At 33.8% G+C, this 16,099-nt stretch overlaps 2 protein-coding genes across 5 annotated transcripts in view; both read right to left on the bottom strand.

Annotated features, from left to right (window-relative positions):
• Window positions 1–16,099, bottom strand: part of LOC129951440 (cytochrome c oxidase subunit 7A1, mitochondrial) — a 386,202-nt gene that overhangs the window by 267,398 nt on the left and 102,705 nt on the right. The window lies entirely within an intron of this gene.
• Window positions 1–16,099, bottom strand: part of LOC129951430 (uncharacterized) — a 77,897-nt gene that overhangs the window by 39,512 nt on the left and 22,286 nt on the right. The window contains exon 1 of one of the 4 annotated variants that reach the window (XM_056063570.1): window positions 4,437–4,716. The exons of 2 other annotated variants lie outside the window; for them this stretch is intronic. Coding sequence is in view for 1 of the 2 variants with exons in the window: in XM_056063569.1 (XP_055919544.1) it covers window positions 4,451–4,466 (16 nt within the window). In the remaining variant the exon portion in view is untranslated. Of the gene's footprint in view, window positions 1–4,436; window positions 4,717–16,099 lie in introns of those variants that run through there. One more of the 4 variants, XM_056063569.1, reaches the window with a different exon arrangement.

The following is a 16,099-nucleotide window of genomic DNA, read 5'->3' as shown; positions in this document are numbered from 1 at the left end:
TTACGAACCCTAAAAATGGAAGTCAATTACATCTTGAGAGTTATGAAGATGAGCAATAATAGGCTTCCGAAGATAGAAGCTCTTCAAGTAATAAGTTGATTGGATAAATTTGGCAAGAGAATGTGAAATGGAACTTAACCTTTTGTGTAATAACCAGGATGACTTAAAAGCTGTTTTATACCAGCTCATTTCCGCAGTGGACATAAAACAACGAGAGAAATACTTGATTGACACCACAGCATCTATATACAGGCAGCTCTGCTGTCAACTAATCACAACTTGGAAGAGAGGAATTATTTAAGGGACGATAATAGCATTGTCGAAATTTCAATGATGGTTAAATTGAGAGGTGAAGTTATGCAGCTGAGTTTTATACCTCATAGAGATGACTTACCAATTATATGCTCATTGTGCAATTTAAAGGAAAGGGAAGATGTTTTACACTTTGTTGGAAGATGTCCAGTCCTTGAAGAAATCAGAAGAATACTATTGGTAGCGAAATACTGACACAAAATTAAATTATACTCTTGCTTAACAATATGGAAGTTAACAAATTGTATCAATTCTGCAGACTCTTCTCTATAGAATCAGAATTATAAATGAAAGTTTTTAAATATATTATTGAGCTATGTTGTTTTTTATGGCTTGTCAACTAGGCAGACGGCAGTAGAGCCATGCTTTTTGTTTTTGGTGGTAAACTTTACAAAAAAATGTTTAATCAACTTTATCAAAAACAGGAAACAAGAATCAATCAATCAAAATCAAAATTAATGTTGCAAACGGATATTTTTAAAATTTGAGCAGATAGTTAAGATGGAAATTGAAAATCAGCTCTAAAAATTAACTCCAAGACTTTTTTTTTTCAAAACTATGAAAGGTCAGTGTATATAAAATCAAATAAAGACTAATAACTAATGAGAATTTGCAGAAACTGAGTAAGATACTTAAATGATTTCAACTCTTTATCTAGAACAAACAGATTAGTACTTTGAAAAATCATCTTACAATTTATTTTTAAGGAATGTGTTAAGTTTTAATTTATCCTTAAAACGCGCAATTTTTTCCCTTCGCATTTTCAAAGAGGCGTATTTAAAAAACCTTGCTGACAGAAAAATTTTAAAACAAGATTTAAATTCAGGAAAACTTAATCCTTTAAAAAAGTATAACTTTATTTGTATTAAAATAAATACTAGAATTAAAAAAAAAATAATTGATAAATTATTTTGCAAGAAAAATAAACAAAAATCTATTGTATGCTACTTAAAATATTTAATGCCTTGAATATTTCAATAGAAAACAATTTGAAGCTACATTTTTGATTGAATACTTTTTGAAAATCCTTAAATGATAATTTGGCAAGTTTTTAAGCGCACCAATAGAAAGTTACTTCTTCCTCGACTCAAATCAATTGATTTTAAACTTAAAAAAGATTGTAGGTTTTCGTGTTGAGTTAAACAAAATTGTTAGTTGAATTATTCTTAAAAAATTTAAAATTACCAATAATATTTATCATATAAAATTTGAGTATTGTTTTTTTGTTAGGTTTTTAGTTTTTGTAAAAAAAACTGTCAATTACATTTTTCTCAAAACTTTACTTAATGTTCACAACAATGTTTTTTAAAAGAAACAATATCTCAAAGTTTTGAAAAGATATTTGAGTCGAAAATCCATTTTTACCAACATTTATAAATTTTTTTAGGTTTCTATTTTTTGTAAAAAACTTTCAATTCGATTTTTCTCAACATTTTTCAAAATGTTGAAAACAATATTTCTTATAAGATAAAATTAGTTTGAAGTCAATATTTAAAAATTTTGAAGAGATTTGAGTCGAAAATCAAATTTTACCAACTTTTATACATTTTTTTTTAGTTTTTTATTTTTTGTACAAAAACTGTCAATTCGATTTCATTCAAAATTTTTCAGAATGTTAAAAACAATATTTCTTATAAGATAAAATAAGCTTGAAGCCTTAATTTCAAGTTTTTGAAAAGATATTTGAATCGATATTCAATTTTTACGAACTTTGAGTAATGTTTTTTGTAGATTTTTATTTTTTATAAAAAAAAACTGTCAATTAGATTTTTCTCAAAATTTTATCACAGGTCAAAAACATTATTCTTCGTTGCACAAAATTGTTTTAGAGATGAAATCATATTTCAGTCGTAAAATTTTGGAGGTGACAAATTTTCTTTTTCAGTTTTATTGATTTATAAAAAAACCGTAATATTGTTTTTTTTTTTCAAAAAATATACCTGTTTGGTATCACGTTACAATATATTATATAAAATTTAATTCAAGTCCCTAGCGTTTTTGGTTCGTAAGATACTTAGGGTTAACCAAAATTTTCACCTTTTTTTCAAACTGCTATGGTAAAAAAAACCACCCACGCTATTTTCTTGAGAGCCCTTTCTGCATCTTTCTGGCTTATTATCTGTATAACAAAATTTATTTGAAGTTGATATCTTTCCTGTTTCTTGAGCTATGGAGGACGAAAAAACGTCGCGAACGTACGGACGTACGAACGTACGTACACAAGCACGCACAGACATCTTTCTAAAAATCTTTTATTTCGACTCTAGGGACCTTGAAACGTCGAGAAATGTCAAAATTTTTAATTCGACAAATCGGACCCATTACAATAACTTCCTATTGGAAGTTACAAATTAAAAGAAGAAACTTTTTTTATTTCCTTTCAATATTCATTAAAATATAGTTTAAGAATTCAAAACACAAATATTTATATTGAATGCTAAGAATTGCTTCAAATATTGTACTTAAAAAATAAATTTGTTTTTGTTTAAAACGTTCGCTTCTTAAATTGAACTTTTTAATTTAGACATTTCATAAAATACTCATATGCTCTTTAAATGGAGAAACGTTCAAATATTTTTTTTTTAAAGTTAATAAACAAATTTAACTATATCTTTAATTATTTGTTTCCTTTCCCTTTTAAATCATATTTTTAAATCAGCTATTAAACTTTTTACAATTTATTATACCCAAAGTCTTTAATACTTTCATAAGTCAATAAAAGTATCAAATAAATGTCAGCTTTCAAATTGAATATCATCCACAAAATTGATGTTAACGAGGGTTTTAAAAAACAATATCTTATTTTCCAAAACACTTACATATTTAATTAACTCCAAATATAAAAACATGTGACTGTTAAATTTTATTGTTTTTTAAACAGGCAACCACAAACAATAAATTCAGTTAAATAGCCAGAAAATGCAACAAAAAAATGTTTAATATTTTCCACAATGTCGCAAGTTTCATGAAATATAACCTCAACGACATCATTTTCAACCTATAATCATCCTAAGCCTTATTTTCATAACCCAGAATACATTTTCACCCTCTCTCCCAAATATTTATGAATGAGGCTATGAGCCACAAAAATGCACTTTCATTTTCAATCAAAAGTGGGAGTTCGTTTTTAACAATAATTGAAAAATTTGCTAGGTATTGTTCTTCAAAAAAAATCATCATCACCAAGTACCAAGTAATTATTCCAACTTCCTACTTAAAACTGATTTACATTTACATAGTTGGACTAGAATAATTAAAACCATCATCAGACTGTCTATCTTTGTACTTAATAAGAAAACAAATAACTAGCCTCAATTCTAGTTTCCAGACGAGATGGATTGGACATGCGACGGTTCCAATTACAAATTTTAATAAAACAATTTTAAAAGGAATTTACGCTTAATCAATTTTACAGAGTACCAAGAAAATCTAAGAAATAAATTAATTAATCAATAAAATCATATTTGAATATTTTTATGTTCTCACTCAAAAATATTTTTAAAGTAGAAAATAAATCTCCTTCAAAAAAACTAACAACAACAACAAAAACACCACAAACTTAATAAATATAAATAATGTTTATTTATTTTTTGTGAAATGATAAGCGTTGACATTAAATTAAATTTACTACAAAAAAATAATGTTACTTGCGTCACATTACTAAATAAATACAAAACGCGCGTATCGTTATAGTGTGCGTTTGATTTGAACCCAAACATGGAGTTATCAACCCCAACCTTATCAAGACACTTTAAATGGAATCCCAATCGTTTGCCACACTTGGCAAAGACAACATAAAGCACAACACGCTGCAACGCTGGACGAACAATCGGACGGAACGGGACGCGGGCGTTCGAATTTGAAGGGTATAAAAAAAAATAAAAAACAGCATCCGATTGTGCAGCGTGTGATGTTGATGAGAGAGAAATCTTTCTCCTTTCACGCTATTAACGTGTCAATTAAAAAATGTTTGAAATATATCAAAACAACAAACACGAAAACATCATGATCGTGACCGCGAGCGCGAGCAAAATAATAAAACAAAATTAATGATCTTTCTTTTTCGTTTGGCCGACTTAGCGCGTGTTATGCGCGGTGTTCTAATTCAAAATCATTATTCTTACGTGTAAACACGCACCAAGTACAACACGCATTTCACTTCACTTCTAAATAGAAGACAAATGACACCCCGGTTGTGTGTGTAGAAAGATGCTGAGCAGTGTAGAGTGCAAAAATTCACTTTCGCACAAAAAAATGCAAATGCAAATTTTTGACGACGACGAGGACGAGACGTCACAGTTACTGTTACAGTCAAAGTGAACGCGACGCCGACTAAAACCAACTGCAGTGGTTTCGAATCTTAAGCGACACGACGAGACGACTACGACGTCAGATCGTGAGCGAATCTAAACGTCTACTGACGAGAGTGGCATTAAATGATTTGCAAATAATAATGAAAAATAAAAAATAGTTAAAAATAGCGCACGGGGCGCGAGTGAGGGCATCCCCATAAAAATGCAACACTTTTATGGTGGTTCATATATGAAGCTGAGGCGGCTGGCCCCTACCCTACCCGTTGCATACCTATTTCTATCGACTTTGGTATGGAGCGGTGGTTTGGCTGGCGGTTTGGCGGCCCCCATCCATATACCTACACGCCGGTCGCGCTGCACCGCCACACACACACTTTTCTTTTCTGCTGCTGATGATGTGAAACCCTTCCTTTTATCGCTTTTTAGCCCGCCGCGGCCGAGGAAGCAGCTCAGTACGGTTCGGTTCGGTTTGGTGTAGGTCTCACGTTCACGTTTGCGTTCCACTGCACTTTCGAGCGTAGGACGACGCGCAATTGCATTCCGGAATCCGGTCGTTTGGTGGACCGAAACAGAAAGGTGCGGAGCATGAGAGCTGAGAGCAATTCAATAAGAGGGGAAATCAGACCATATGTTACCTTCTTTAATGCATGCAATTGCAATGTAACACAGCGAGCAGTGTCAAGCTGGATCAGAGTTGATGAATGTACTGTGAAAAAGTGGGGAAGCAGCCAGCCAGCGGCCAAAACAGCAGCGCCCAAAGGCTCCGATCGAAAATTGATTCTTCCGAGACATTGTGTACAGTACAGTTCTTATGATTGAGCCTTATTTAAATTAACAGATTGAATCTCAATCATCGAATAAGCTTATGTGAGCTTAAAGACTATATTCCTGAGGTTCATGGATGAGTGAGGAATTTTTGGCCATTCAGGAATCATTAATCAATTATTTATCTAAAAAAGCACTTCATTTCTATAAGAAATTTTCAATCAAAGTGTGAATATCCCACTTTAGGGATATGTGTTATAATAATTTCTTCGAATATCCCAAAAATGATATTTTATAAAATCTCTTCGACAATCCTACAAATGTGTTTTGGTCTTCCACAGATAAATTGGTTCTGTGGGAATCTGTTCAACGAAAGTGCCGTTATTTTCGTTACTACATTCTGGCAAATGCTTAAAGAATTTAATAAACTTAATTTTTAGGATATTGAAAAAAATCTGTTACGACTATTTGAAAAAAAAAATAAAAAAAATCGGTTCTATTCAACATATCAAACTAATTGTAAATATCCCATTTCTGGGATATTCACCATAATGCCAACAAAATTAATTGAGGGATATTCAAAAAAAGCTTTTAAAACGTCAAAGGGTCCTTATTTTGCAGAATTACTGAATCGGTAGTTATATTTCAGTAAAATTTGTTTGACTTTTTATATGGTAAAAATATTTATTCGAATAGCCCAAAAAATAGATTTTATAAAAATCTCTACGCCTTTGCTGGAGGGAAACTTTTTAAGAAAAGTACCGTTATTTTCGTTTCTTTTCCTGGCATATGATTAAGGCTTTGAACAAAAAAACTATATTTGTGGGATATTCAAAAAAATAACCTGTAAGCTTGAATGTCTTTACACACCCCTCCAGTCAAAAGTGAATCTTTAAAAAGGTGAAATAATATAAGTTTTTGTTCAACCAAACATATCCTAAATTTGCTTCTTTCAAGCAATTGTAGGGATCCTTAAAACCCCATTTTTGGAATGTTTATTTTGTCAACGTTCACAAAATTTTACTTTTCCATTTGTGGGATATTCAACAAATATATTCCCTGCACTGTTATTTAATTTGAGTTGTGAGAAAGGAATAACAGTTCCTTCCGAATATCCCATAAGTGATCAAATAATATTTTAGGATTGATTGAATATTTGTCTATGGTTGAAAAATTATATACATAGTAAAATTTTGTTAAGTCGTTTAACGTAACTTTTACTTTTACTGGAGTTTTTAAATACTATTTCAACGAATATCCCACTTATAGGGATATTATATTTTCAAGCATATATTTGTATTTAAAAGAGTCTTGTGTTATAATTAGTTTCAAAACCACAGAAAAATGTATGGATATAGTTAAAGTCAGACATCTGGGTTATTGAAAATATGGGTTATTGGCTTTATGGGTAATTGGCATTCATCAAGGCATTTTTACTGAAATTTGGTATGCAGTGCTACTAAGTTAAGTTTTTTTCTATGTCTAATTAAGAAAACTGGACTGTATGTCTTGCACCTACCACAAAATTTATAATGGAGAAAAAGCCGGTTAGCCGGCTTCGAGTCTCAACAATAATAAGTGGGACCAACATTTTTAGATTTTTCCTGAGCCTCTAGTCATAATAAGCTAGACGACTTTTGTATAACGTATAGCTCTCCTATCCATAACACACGAGCGTTATAGCAATATAGCGACGCGACAGCGTATAAAAGACAGACCACGGAATGAGAATATGTATATCTTAGAGCTATGCTCCCCACTTGGAAACAAATGCAATGGAACGATACGACGACGCGACAAACGGGCGGTCGGTCGTGTGTGGTGTATGTTTTAAATAACCGCACATATTGGATCGGTACTGAAGAAGGCTGCAAGGTGTCTACGGGTTTTGTGTGTAATTCATTAATATTGTTATTGGTTTTTTTGTATTGTTGTGAGAGTATATTTGTTTTTATTTTATTTGTTGTTGGTATATTATAAATATGTAGAGGGCGCCACGTGAGGGCAGTATTAGACAACAAACGTTGACGGCGTTAACGGCGACGACGACGGCGACTCTATACGAGGAAAAGTGCAAGTGGGTAGTGTTTACCGTTTTTATATTTTTTGTTGGTATATGCTATGATTTGAGCGCTGCCGCCACCGCTCTGTACCGCTCAACACCCGCTACTGCCCGCTTTTTCACTTTTAAACTAAAAATGCAAGAATGAAAGGGAAAAACAATATAAATAATAATAAAAAAATCAAATACGATTTTATTATTTATTTTTGTAATGATTTATTTCTTTTCTATACTTCCCGCGTTGAGCGTCGAGCGCCGCTCGCCGTTCCGTCATCATCGTCGTTGTTTTAAAAGGTTTTTTGTTTTGTTTAATGGCCATTTGGCGATATTCACGCGATATAGGTAGGTACAATTATATTTTGATAAGTTAATTGAAATTTCTGTATAAAAATAAAAATATGTTGAGGTCACAATCGAGCGATGCAGGAGTTAAGATTTACTTTTAGTTTTAGAGGAATGGGACATATGCGGAATATATAAGGTACATTAATCGTCTTATGTAATTTAATAGCAAGTAAGATATGAATATGAACGTTAAAGTGAGCGTCGATATGTTTTTTTCTCACCAAATGCAAAGATAAATATCGATAATCGAATTTAGGTGGAGTAAGGTGGAAAATAAACTGCTTTTATGAACGATATTCAAAAATGCATTAATTCACTTACGATTGCAATCAATTGACTTTTTTGTAAAATGAATGGGACCGACCAAATGATTGTAATCGTGTTTTAGGACATGCGAATGCAGAATTTTGAGCCGCAGTCTCAAAGTAATGTTAATGAATGCAATTTTTCAATTCAAATCAATAAATAAATGAGGCTCACTTAAAGATTGTATTAGAAAAAGATTTAACTCTTTTACAAATCTGATCGATTCGGCGATTCCGTCCGTTTTTCTGTCAGCCTGATTATCAGTCGTCGTCGCCCCTACAGCCTAAGAATTGGGTCATTTGAATTAAAACTTAAAAACTTGGAAAAAAGGCTTTAAGCGGATTCGCTGACATTATCAGATTATATGCAATAGGATCTTCAGCAGAAACTGGGGAGTAAATACTGGCAAAATGGTATTGTGGAATGCGTTAGAGAACAGACAATGTACGGATGCTTGTCTGGTTGACTTGGAGAAGGCCTTCGAAAGCGTATGGTTAGAGGGCCTGTATCTAAAGTTTAACAGACTTGGCATAAGCAAACCATTGTTGTATATGCTTTATGGCATGCTTAATGGTAGAAGGTTTATTGTCAAAATTGGCAATGTAAAATCTACCAAAATCTTTGATATTAAAAATGGTCTTCAACAGGGAGCGGTTAACTGGCAGATCTTATTCAGCATTTACAGCAGTGATCTGATAGCAAGTCTGATTCATGCAATAGCGTACGCCGACGACCTAATAGTGTACAGAACAGCCCCACAAATTGAGGTTATCAAGACACTTCTGCAGGGTGACTTCGACAAGATTCAGCGATATTGCGAATACTGGAAGTTGAAAATCAATATTCAGAAATGCGAATCTATTCTGTTCAGGACTCCGCTGTATGGAGCCTCAAGGGATACCAGAAAGAACTGGAAAAATGTAGTGATCGTTGGACCAAATTGACAGCCACTGGCGAATAAAAGTGTAGTAAAGTACCTTGGCATCTGGTTGGATCAGTACTTGTATTTCGACAGACATATGAGTGCTGCTCTGGCCAGAGCTAAGGGAGCCTTTTGCCTGACAAAACGGTTGTTTTTTGGCAGCCGTCTTGACAGCAGGGTGAAGGTGATTTACTACATGGGTCTTATGCGGCCGATGATTGCCTATGGGTGCCCGGTATGGTCCAACGTTGCCCCATCGCAAATGGAAAAGATTCGGGTGTTTGAGAGACGTTGCCTTGGACTGCACAGAACACCAGATTCGGAGTATTATATGACTATTCTAACCAGGTTCCATACAACAGAGCCAATATAAACAGAATATATAATTTCTTGCTGAAGCTTGGTAGGGGTCACATTGCGAGAGCGATGTCGTCGACTAACAGCTTAATTTTTGCGGCTTACTACCCCAACAATGAGCACTACGAACGTGCACGTGTAAGTGGCAACATTCCGCCCTAAGCTTTTCGAGACAATAAGCGATTCCGCTAATCTACCACGTCAGCCGTCAGCCGTAAGACTGCAGATAGGCGACTCCTTTACAGTCGGACGACCTCGAACTGGGAGGAGCCGAGTGCGAGATAGGGTGAGGCAGGAGAACCAGCTTTGGTGGCTTCAAATTGAGAATGTCATTTAAAGTTGTCCAGGGCGTTTGATCTTGGCCGGATTACATAGGTTTAAGGATTAGGATAGTTTGCTCTTCAACAGAACCTTTAACACCACCATCACCACTCAGGTACTGGACGGTTCTCTTGGCCGACAGTGCGATCCGACTGGGAGTTTCAATTTTAAGGTTCTGCAGTTATCGCTCTTTGCCTATTAAAGCAAATGAGTTCATGCAACATGGAGCTTAATACCCCACTTACAGTAAAAATCAGTCGGTGGATGTGTGCCTCTACTTTTCTCACGGTTATGTGAGGTAATATTGAAGAGCAGTAGGTCAAGGAATCAACAGCGTAAAGAAAGTTCTCGGAGTTGACAGGGCCTGAAAATGAGAAAGGATTGTAGAAACCCTAACCTGTGATTTGAAACACATAATTGATAACAAGATACTCTATGAAACGTCTTAAAACTTTTGTTACGGCCAGATAATTACGGCCCAAATTCATTACAGAATCCCACATAACAAAAATGAGCTTAAATCAAGTGACAGCTTTAAAAAGATCAACTCCGAAAGCCTTTAAATGATTTTCATATGAGTTGACAGCTTATCCGTGAAGTGTGTCGAGTTTTCTTAAATATTAAAAATACAAATTAATCAAATATGAAAAACTTCAACTTAGGGGTGAGGTTCTGAAACAGGCATGTCAAATATGTACTCAGCAAACAAAATACCAAAAATTGCCCACTCCTAAATTCTACGATTTAAATGCCAAACGATATTACACATGAATTTGTTATGGCCTAATTAAGTTCAAAATTTTGCAGACATTGGGAAGTCAAAGCAAAATAAGAATGAAATAGACGAATCTATTTATATTTATATTTACTAAATAAATTTTACTCAATTCGAGGAAATTTTCATATGTACATTACTTTTGTATACGTAGTTTTATTTTCTTAAGATTATACGAGTTCCCCATAGACTTGGATTATGTTCCTACGGATTTTAAAGAAAATTGCTTTAATGACAAAAACACCCACACTGAGTGTCGATTCAAATTTATTAAAGCTTCATGAATGAAATTCTTTGTTTAGTTCTCATATTTCCTTCTCTTAACGTTTGAAAATAAAGAGATCAATGAAACTTGTGTAGTTTTTTTTCTTTTATTGTAATTGAGTTATGTATAATATAGGTTCATATTTACTAAGTGTTCAAGATACAAATAAATATACACTGAAATAAATGCGATTTTCATTCACATTATTTATGCAGAACAAATCAGAAGACTGGGTATCATTTTTAATCTCTGATTTATTTGACACCCGTTTTTCTAATACCAAGAACCACTTTAAGTAGCCTTTTGTTGAAATGTTGTTTTTGGACATAATTTTTGTTTAAACAGTGTATTTTAATATATGTGATTATCCAAGTTAAATGAATATTTTTTTCAAAAACACTAAAAATAAAGAAAAAATAAAAATGGTACACTTAGACGTATACGTACTTTTATTTTCACATATTGAATTTTTATGATTGTGCAATGCTAACTATATACGTCTGCCGAATCAACTAATTTTGTGATATATTTTTATATTTATCAAACTTTACACAATAATTCAAGATTTTAAGGAAAAAACAGCTTCAATTAAAAATTATGTCATTTTTCGTTTTATGTAGTTGAATCCTTTTTTTAACCTCTCATAGGAAGTTATTGTAATTTTTCAAATTTTGACATTTCTCGACGTTTCAAGGACCAGTAGATTTATCGACTTCAAATATATGTTTATACAGATAATAATGCAGAAATGCAAAAGGGATGTCAAGAAAATTGAGTGGGTGGTTTTTTTTACCATAGCAGTTTAGCTTTTCTTTTCTAAAATTACAAATATTGTAACTTTTTTTCATTTCACAGATAATATTGTCTCGAGAATGCGTTGAGGTTTTTGGAGAGACGGCAAAAGCAAAAGCTCTGAAAATTACAAAATGACCCAAAAAAGAATTTTCAAGGAGAAAAAAAATATGTCAAGTCTCACTAAGGAAAGGTCCTTTTATGTGGCCATAAATATTTCAAAATAAATACATTCTTTCCTGTACAGCTCGTATTTTTTTTTTTTTTTTTATAATAAACACACACTCAAGGGGATATTACTACCCTTATTATGCAGATGCACAGTGTGAGCACTAGGAAGAGGAGAGAGGGTTTAAAAGGAGATGTCGGTGCACATTGGTTTTGAATTCCTGAATATTGCAATGACTAGGAAAGACAGAGTGTGGTAAGGCATTCCACATTCGCGTAGTACGGCTAAAGAACGAATCTCTGTATTTGACAGTACGACCGAAGTTGGGCTCGAGGGTATACTGATGAGCATTCCTAGAAGCGCGAGTATTACGGTTGAACTGTTTAAGGGGAGGAATGCAACTGGCTATTTCACTAGAGCATAAGCCGTTAAAATAACGGTAAAAAAGGGTCAGACAAGAGACCTTGCGACGATGTTCAAGCGAAGTAAATGAACTTATGATGATATTATCACCTATCAATTTAAATGCTCTACGTTCAATACTATCCAAGAGGCTTAAGTAAGTTGCAGGAGCACCAGCCCAGAGATGGGAGTTATACTCAAGCTTTGGACGTATGTAAGTCTTGTAGATAACAGCCAGATCAGAAGGTGTGAAATATTTCTTGCATCGCCTAAGAAAACCCAAACACCTTGCGGCATTTTTGGCGACATCGCGTATGTGATCATTCCATAAGAGGTGGTTGGTGACACACATACCGAGAATATCGAGGTGTTCAGTCTCATTGATGCAAGTGCCATTCATGGATAATGGCAATGGGGGTATATCTCGCTTTAACGATACAAGACAGCATTGGGTTTTCGAAGCATTAAATTCCACGCGGTTTTTTAATCCCCATTGAACAATGCTGTTTAGATCGGAATTTAATGAGCTTATCATATTTTGTCGTTGCAGTTCCACATCCGAAGAAGAGGGATGTGAGTCTGAAAACGAATATGAAAAGCTAAGAGTACTATCGTCAGCGAAACAATGTATTGGATTAGATGTTACAGACAGAAGATCATTAATAAAAATGAGAAAGAGTGTTGGGGATAAAACAGAGCCCTGGGGCACACCAGCATTTATTTTATGGTTTTCAGACTTGAATCCATCCAATACTACTTGTATTGAACGATCCGAAAGGTAATTACTAATCCAATGAAGCAGGGATTCATGAAAACCGAATGCACGCATTTTCGATAAGAGAGCCTGATGCCAAACCCTATCAAATGCTTTTGAAATATCAAGTGCAATAATCTTACTTTCTCCAAAACGATGTAAAGATTTGCTCCACTGTTCGGTGATGAACCATGAGATCACCAGTGGACCTATTGCTACGAAAGCCGTATTGCCGGTCATTAAGAAGCTTTCGATCTTCAAGATATTTCTTGAGCTGATAATTAATCAGCGTTTCCATGACCTTGGAAAGAAGGGACGTAAGTGCAATCGGTCGGTAGTTAGAGGGTGAGGAAGATTCGCCTTTTTTGGGAATAGGCTGGACAAATGCCGTTTTCCATCCGCTCGGAACGAGACCTGAGGAGTAGGACAGATGAAAAAGCTTACGCAGTGGTTTTGCCAGCGTATATTTTTACTCTATTTGACGACAGTAAAAAAGAGTTTTGTCCTCGTTAATGTCAAAACCTATTTTCTTTGCATCAGACTCAATATTAGAGAAGACACCCGTCACTGATCGTTTAGTTCTTCCCATAAAATCGATGTCTTTTTGTTACACCAAACAATAGACTTTGCAAATTATATTTATGAACCCTTTTAAATGATTTTTCGACCACGGAGAGTTCTCGATTAATGAAAAGCAACATCGAATTGGAATTAATCTAAAATTTAATAGCTAAAGGAATATGAGTTTAAGTCTTTTATGTTCACTGCATTGAGCTGGGAATGAAGCCCGAACTCACGGTGCTGCATCTATGCACGGAATAAGCAAAGCAACCGTCTACAGAGTAGTTCATCGAGTTTTGAATATTATCATTGATGAATTTCTATCTAACACCATTTGCTGGGCAGACATAGCTTCGAAAATTTTGTCTAAAGTAGAATTTCTATATATGAAGCTGGATGTGATTACGATGCCATGATAGACATTGATTTACCAATTTTTTTTCAGGCAAATTTGATCTTAATAAATACATTCTAAGATTTATTTTGCAACTTTTAAAAATTCGAATTATGTAATTGCAAAGTTTTATTTAAAATTAGTGAAACACTTTTATTTTTCACTTTTCAAATAAAGTCTGAAAAGTCTTTTCACTTTGGAAATTTAGTGGAACACTTTGCAAATTTAAAGTTCAAAGCTTTTTTAAATAGGCCCCAATTATTTAGTTAGGGGATTTTCAAGAAGAGTGTTTCTTACTTAAAAATTTGTTTGGAGCAAAAGAATACTGAAAATATGAGTTCAAGGCAGCTTAACGTTCTTACAAGAAAAAAAATAAACAAAGCATTTCCATAGCTTGGTGGTGCTTTAAGAATTTATAAATAAATAAATGAGACTAACTTATTTTTACGAGTATACAAATTGGGGTATGTTAGAGGGCTTCCCCAGCAACCCCCTACTTCGGCGAACTATAGGATTTGGTTTAAGTGCAAGGTTGTATGCAAGCCATATTGTTGAGTGTTAAAGTGCAATAAGACCAGTCTTATTTAACTTAGCTTTATTTCTCGGCACTATTTATTACTGCCTTTAAAATGTTAAAGGTTTTAAGGGCCAAGTGACTTACAACTCTCAACCATTCCTGTGTGCGAGTACTGTTGTCAGAATGAAGGGGACCTACATTTTTTAAGAGAAAGCACTTTTCATGACAAGAATTACTCTTGGAGAATTTGTCAATCCTTCGCAACACCCGTGAAAACTTTAGATGACATAGGTAGGGATCAAATTTATAGACCTTTGGCATGACATTCCAACGCACCGTTCTAACCATCATGCCATAGGTATCAGGTTACGTAAATAGGGAAGGATTTAAGAGAAGATACCAATGCACATTATTTTCAAAGTTTTGAGTATAAAAATTAATTGAAAAAACAGATTTAGAATTAGCATTGCAAATTCGTGATGTACGGCTGAAAAACAAATATCTATACTTGACAGTACATAGTTCTTAAATTGAGGTCAATAGTCAATGTACGGGCATTTCTAGAGGTGATCAGTGATACACATACTGCAAAAATTAATATTAAAAGTTGATTGATGCAAGTTAGTGGTTTTAACGAAAAGAAATATGGTTGCATTGAGTTTTTTTAAGGCATTAAGTTAAGGCATTGTTAACATTTCTTTATTAAACAAGATCTTACAAACAATTTATTACGTTGTCGTTTAAGTTCCACATCCGAAGGTACATTTTTGTCTTTCTTATTATAGTTTTGATGAAAAAAAATATAATATTGTATTCACTTTTGTAGACTGTAGTAAATTACTTTTTCTCACGAAAAGATCAAAAAGAGTTCTTTTTTGTTCTGCACTCACACCAGTCAGCCCGTTTTTTTTGGGCAGCTATTCCCTTTCAAGTTTCACTGTATTCCAAAAAACTCATCAATTTCAATTAGACTTACATTGAAAGACATACATTTTTTTCAGTGCATTAAGCTGCAAAATAAAAACCTTAAAACTCACCCACTATTTGCTTTGATGGTTGAAAGAATTCCTAACAAACATTCCGTTCACATGAATTCAAATGTCTTCCATTTCCTTGGTGGAATATGGCTTTGCCTTTAGCTTCAGCTTCAGCTAGGCTTGGATATATGGCGCGTTTATATAGAAGTATAAGTACCTTTACAAACCTAACTACTGTGCACTGTGTAAAGTTTAAATGATTTATGCATGCACATTCTACGGCATATATAAACTCTATAAACTCTTTAAACCCCATAATACCCGGTCTATACTCGTCTGTATTCAGTGTTGTTGCCATTGCTCATATCGTCGCAGCAGATAGGACAAACAGCTAAATAAATAAAAGTTGAACTTTAACCATATTAGAATGTTTTGGTGAATTGTGTTGAATTAACAGACAGTTAAGTTAGTTAGTTAGATATAATAAATGCAAATTAACAGCCTTTGCACTTCGGTAACATTTGTATAAAATCACGTAAAGCATAAACTTTAATACTAAATTCGTTAGTATTTCAAAAAAAAAAATGGAATTAATGGCCGCACGATAAATAAAAACAGATTACACAAAAAAAGTGTGTGTTTCCTTAATTTTGCGGCGGCCGGCGCAGCGCAAGCTTATTAAAGCGAGCCTATAAGTTCGAGCGAGCAAAGTTGCTGTGAGTTTATAGTGTTTACGCTTGAGCCGCAAATGAAAGTGAAAATGTTTTTTTTTTTCACTTGTGTGAGAAAA

This window comes from Eupeodes corollae, chromosome 3 (genome assembly GCF_945859685.1).
Source record: "Eupeodes corollae chromosome 3, idEupCoro1.1, whole genome shotgun sequence".
NCBI lineage: Eukaryota > Metazoa > Arthropoda > Insecta > Diptera > Syrphidae > Eupeodes > Eupeodes corollae.
The sequence above is the reverse complement of the archived record's forward strand: the minus strand, read 5'-3'. Positions and strand labels throughout refer to the sequence as shown.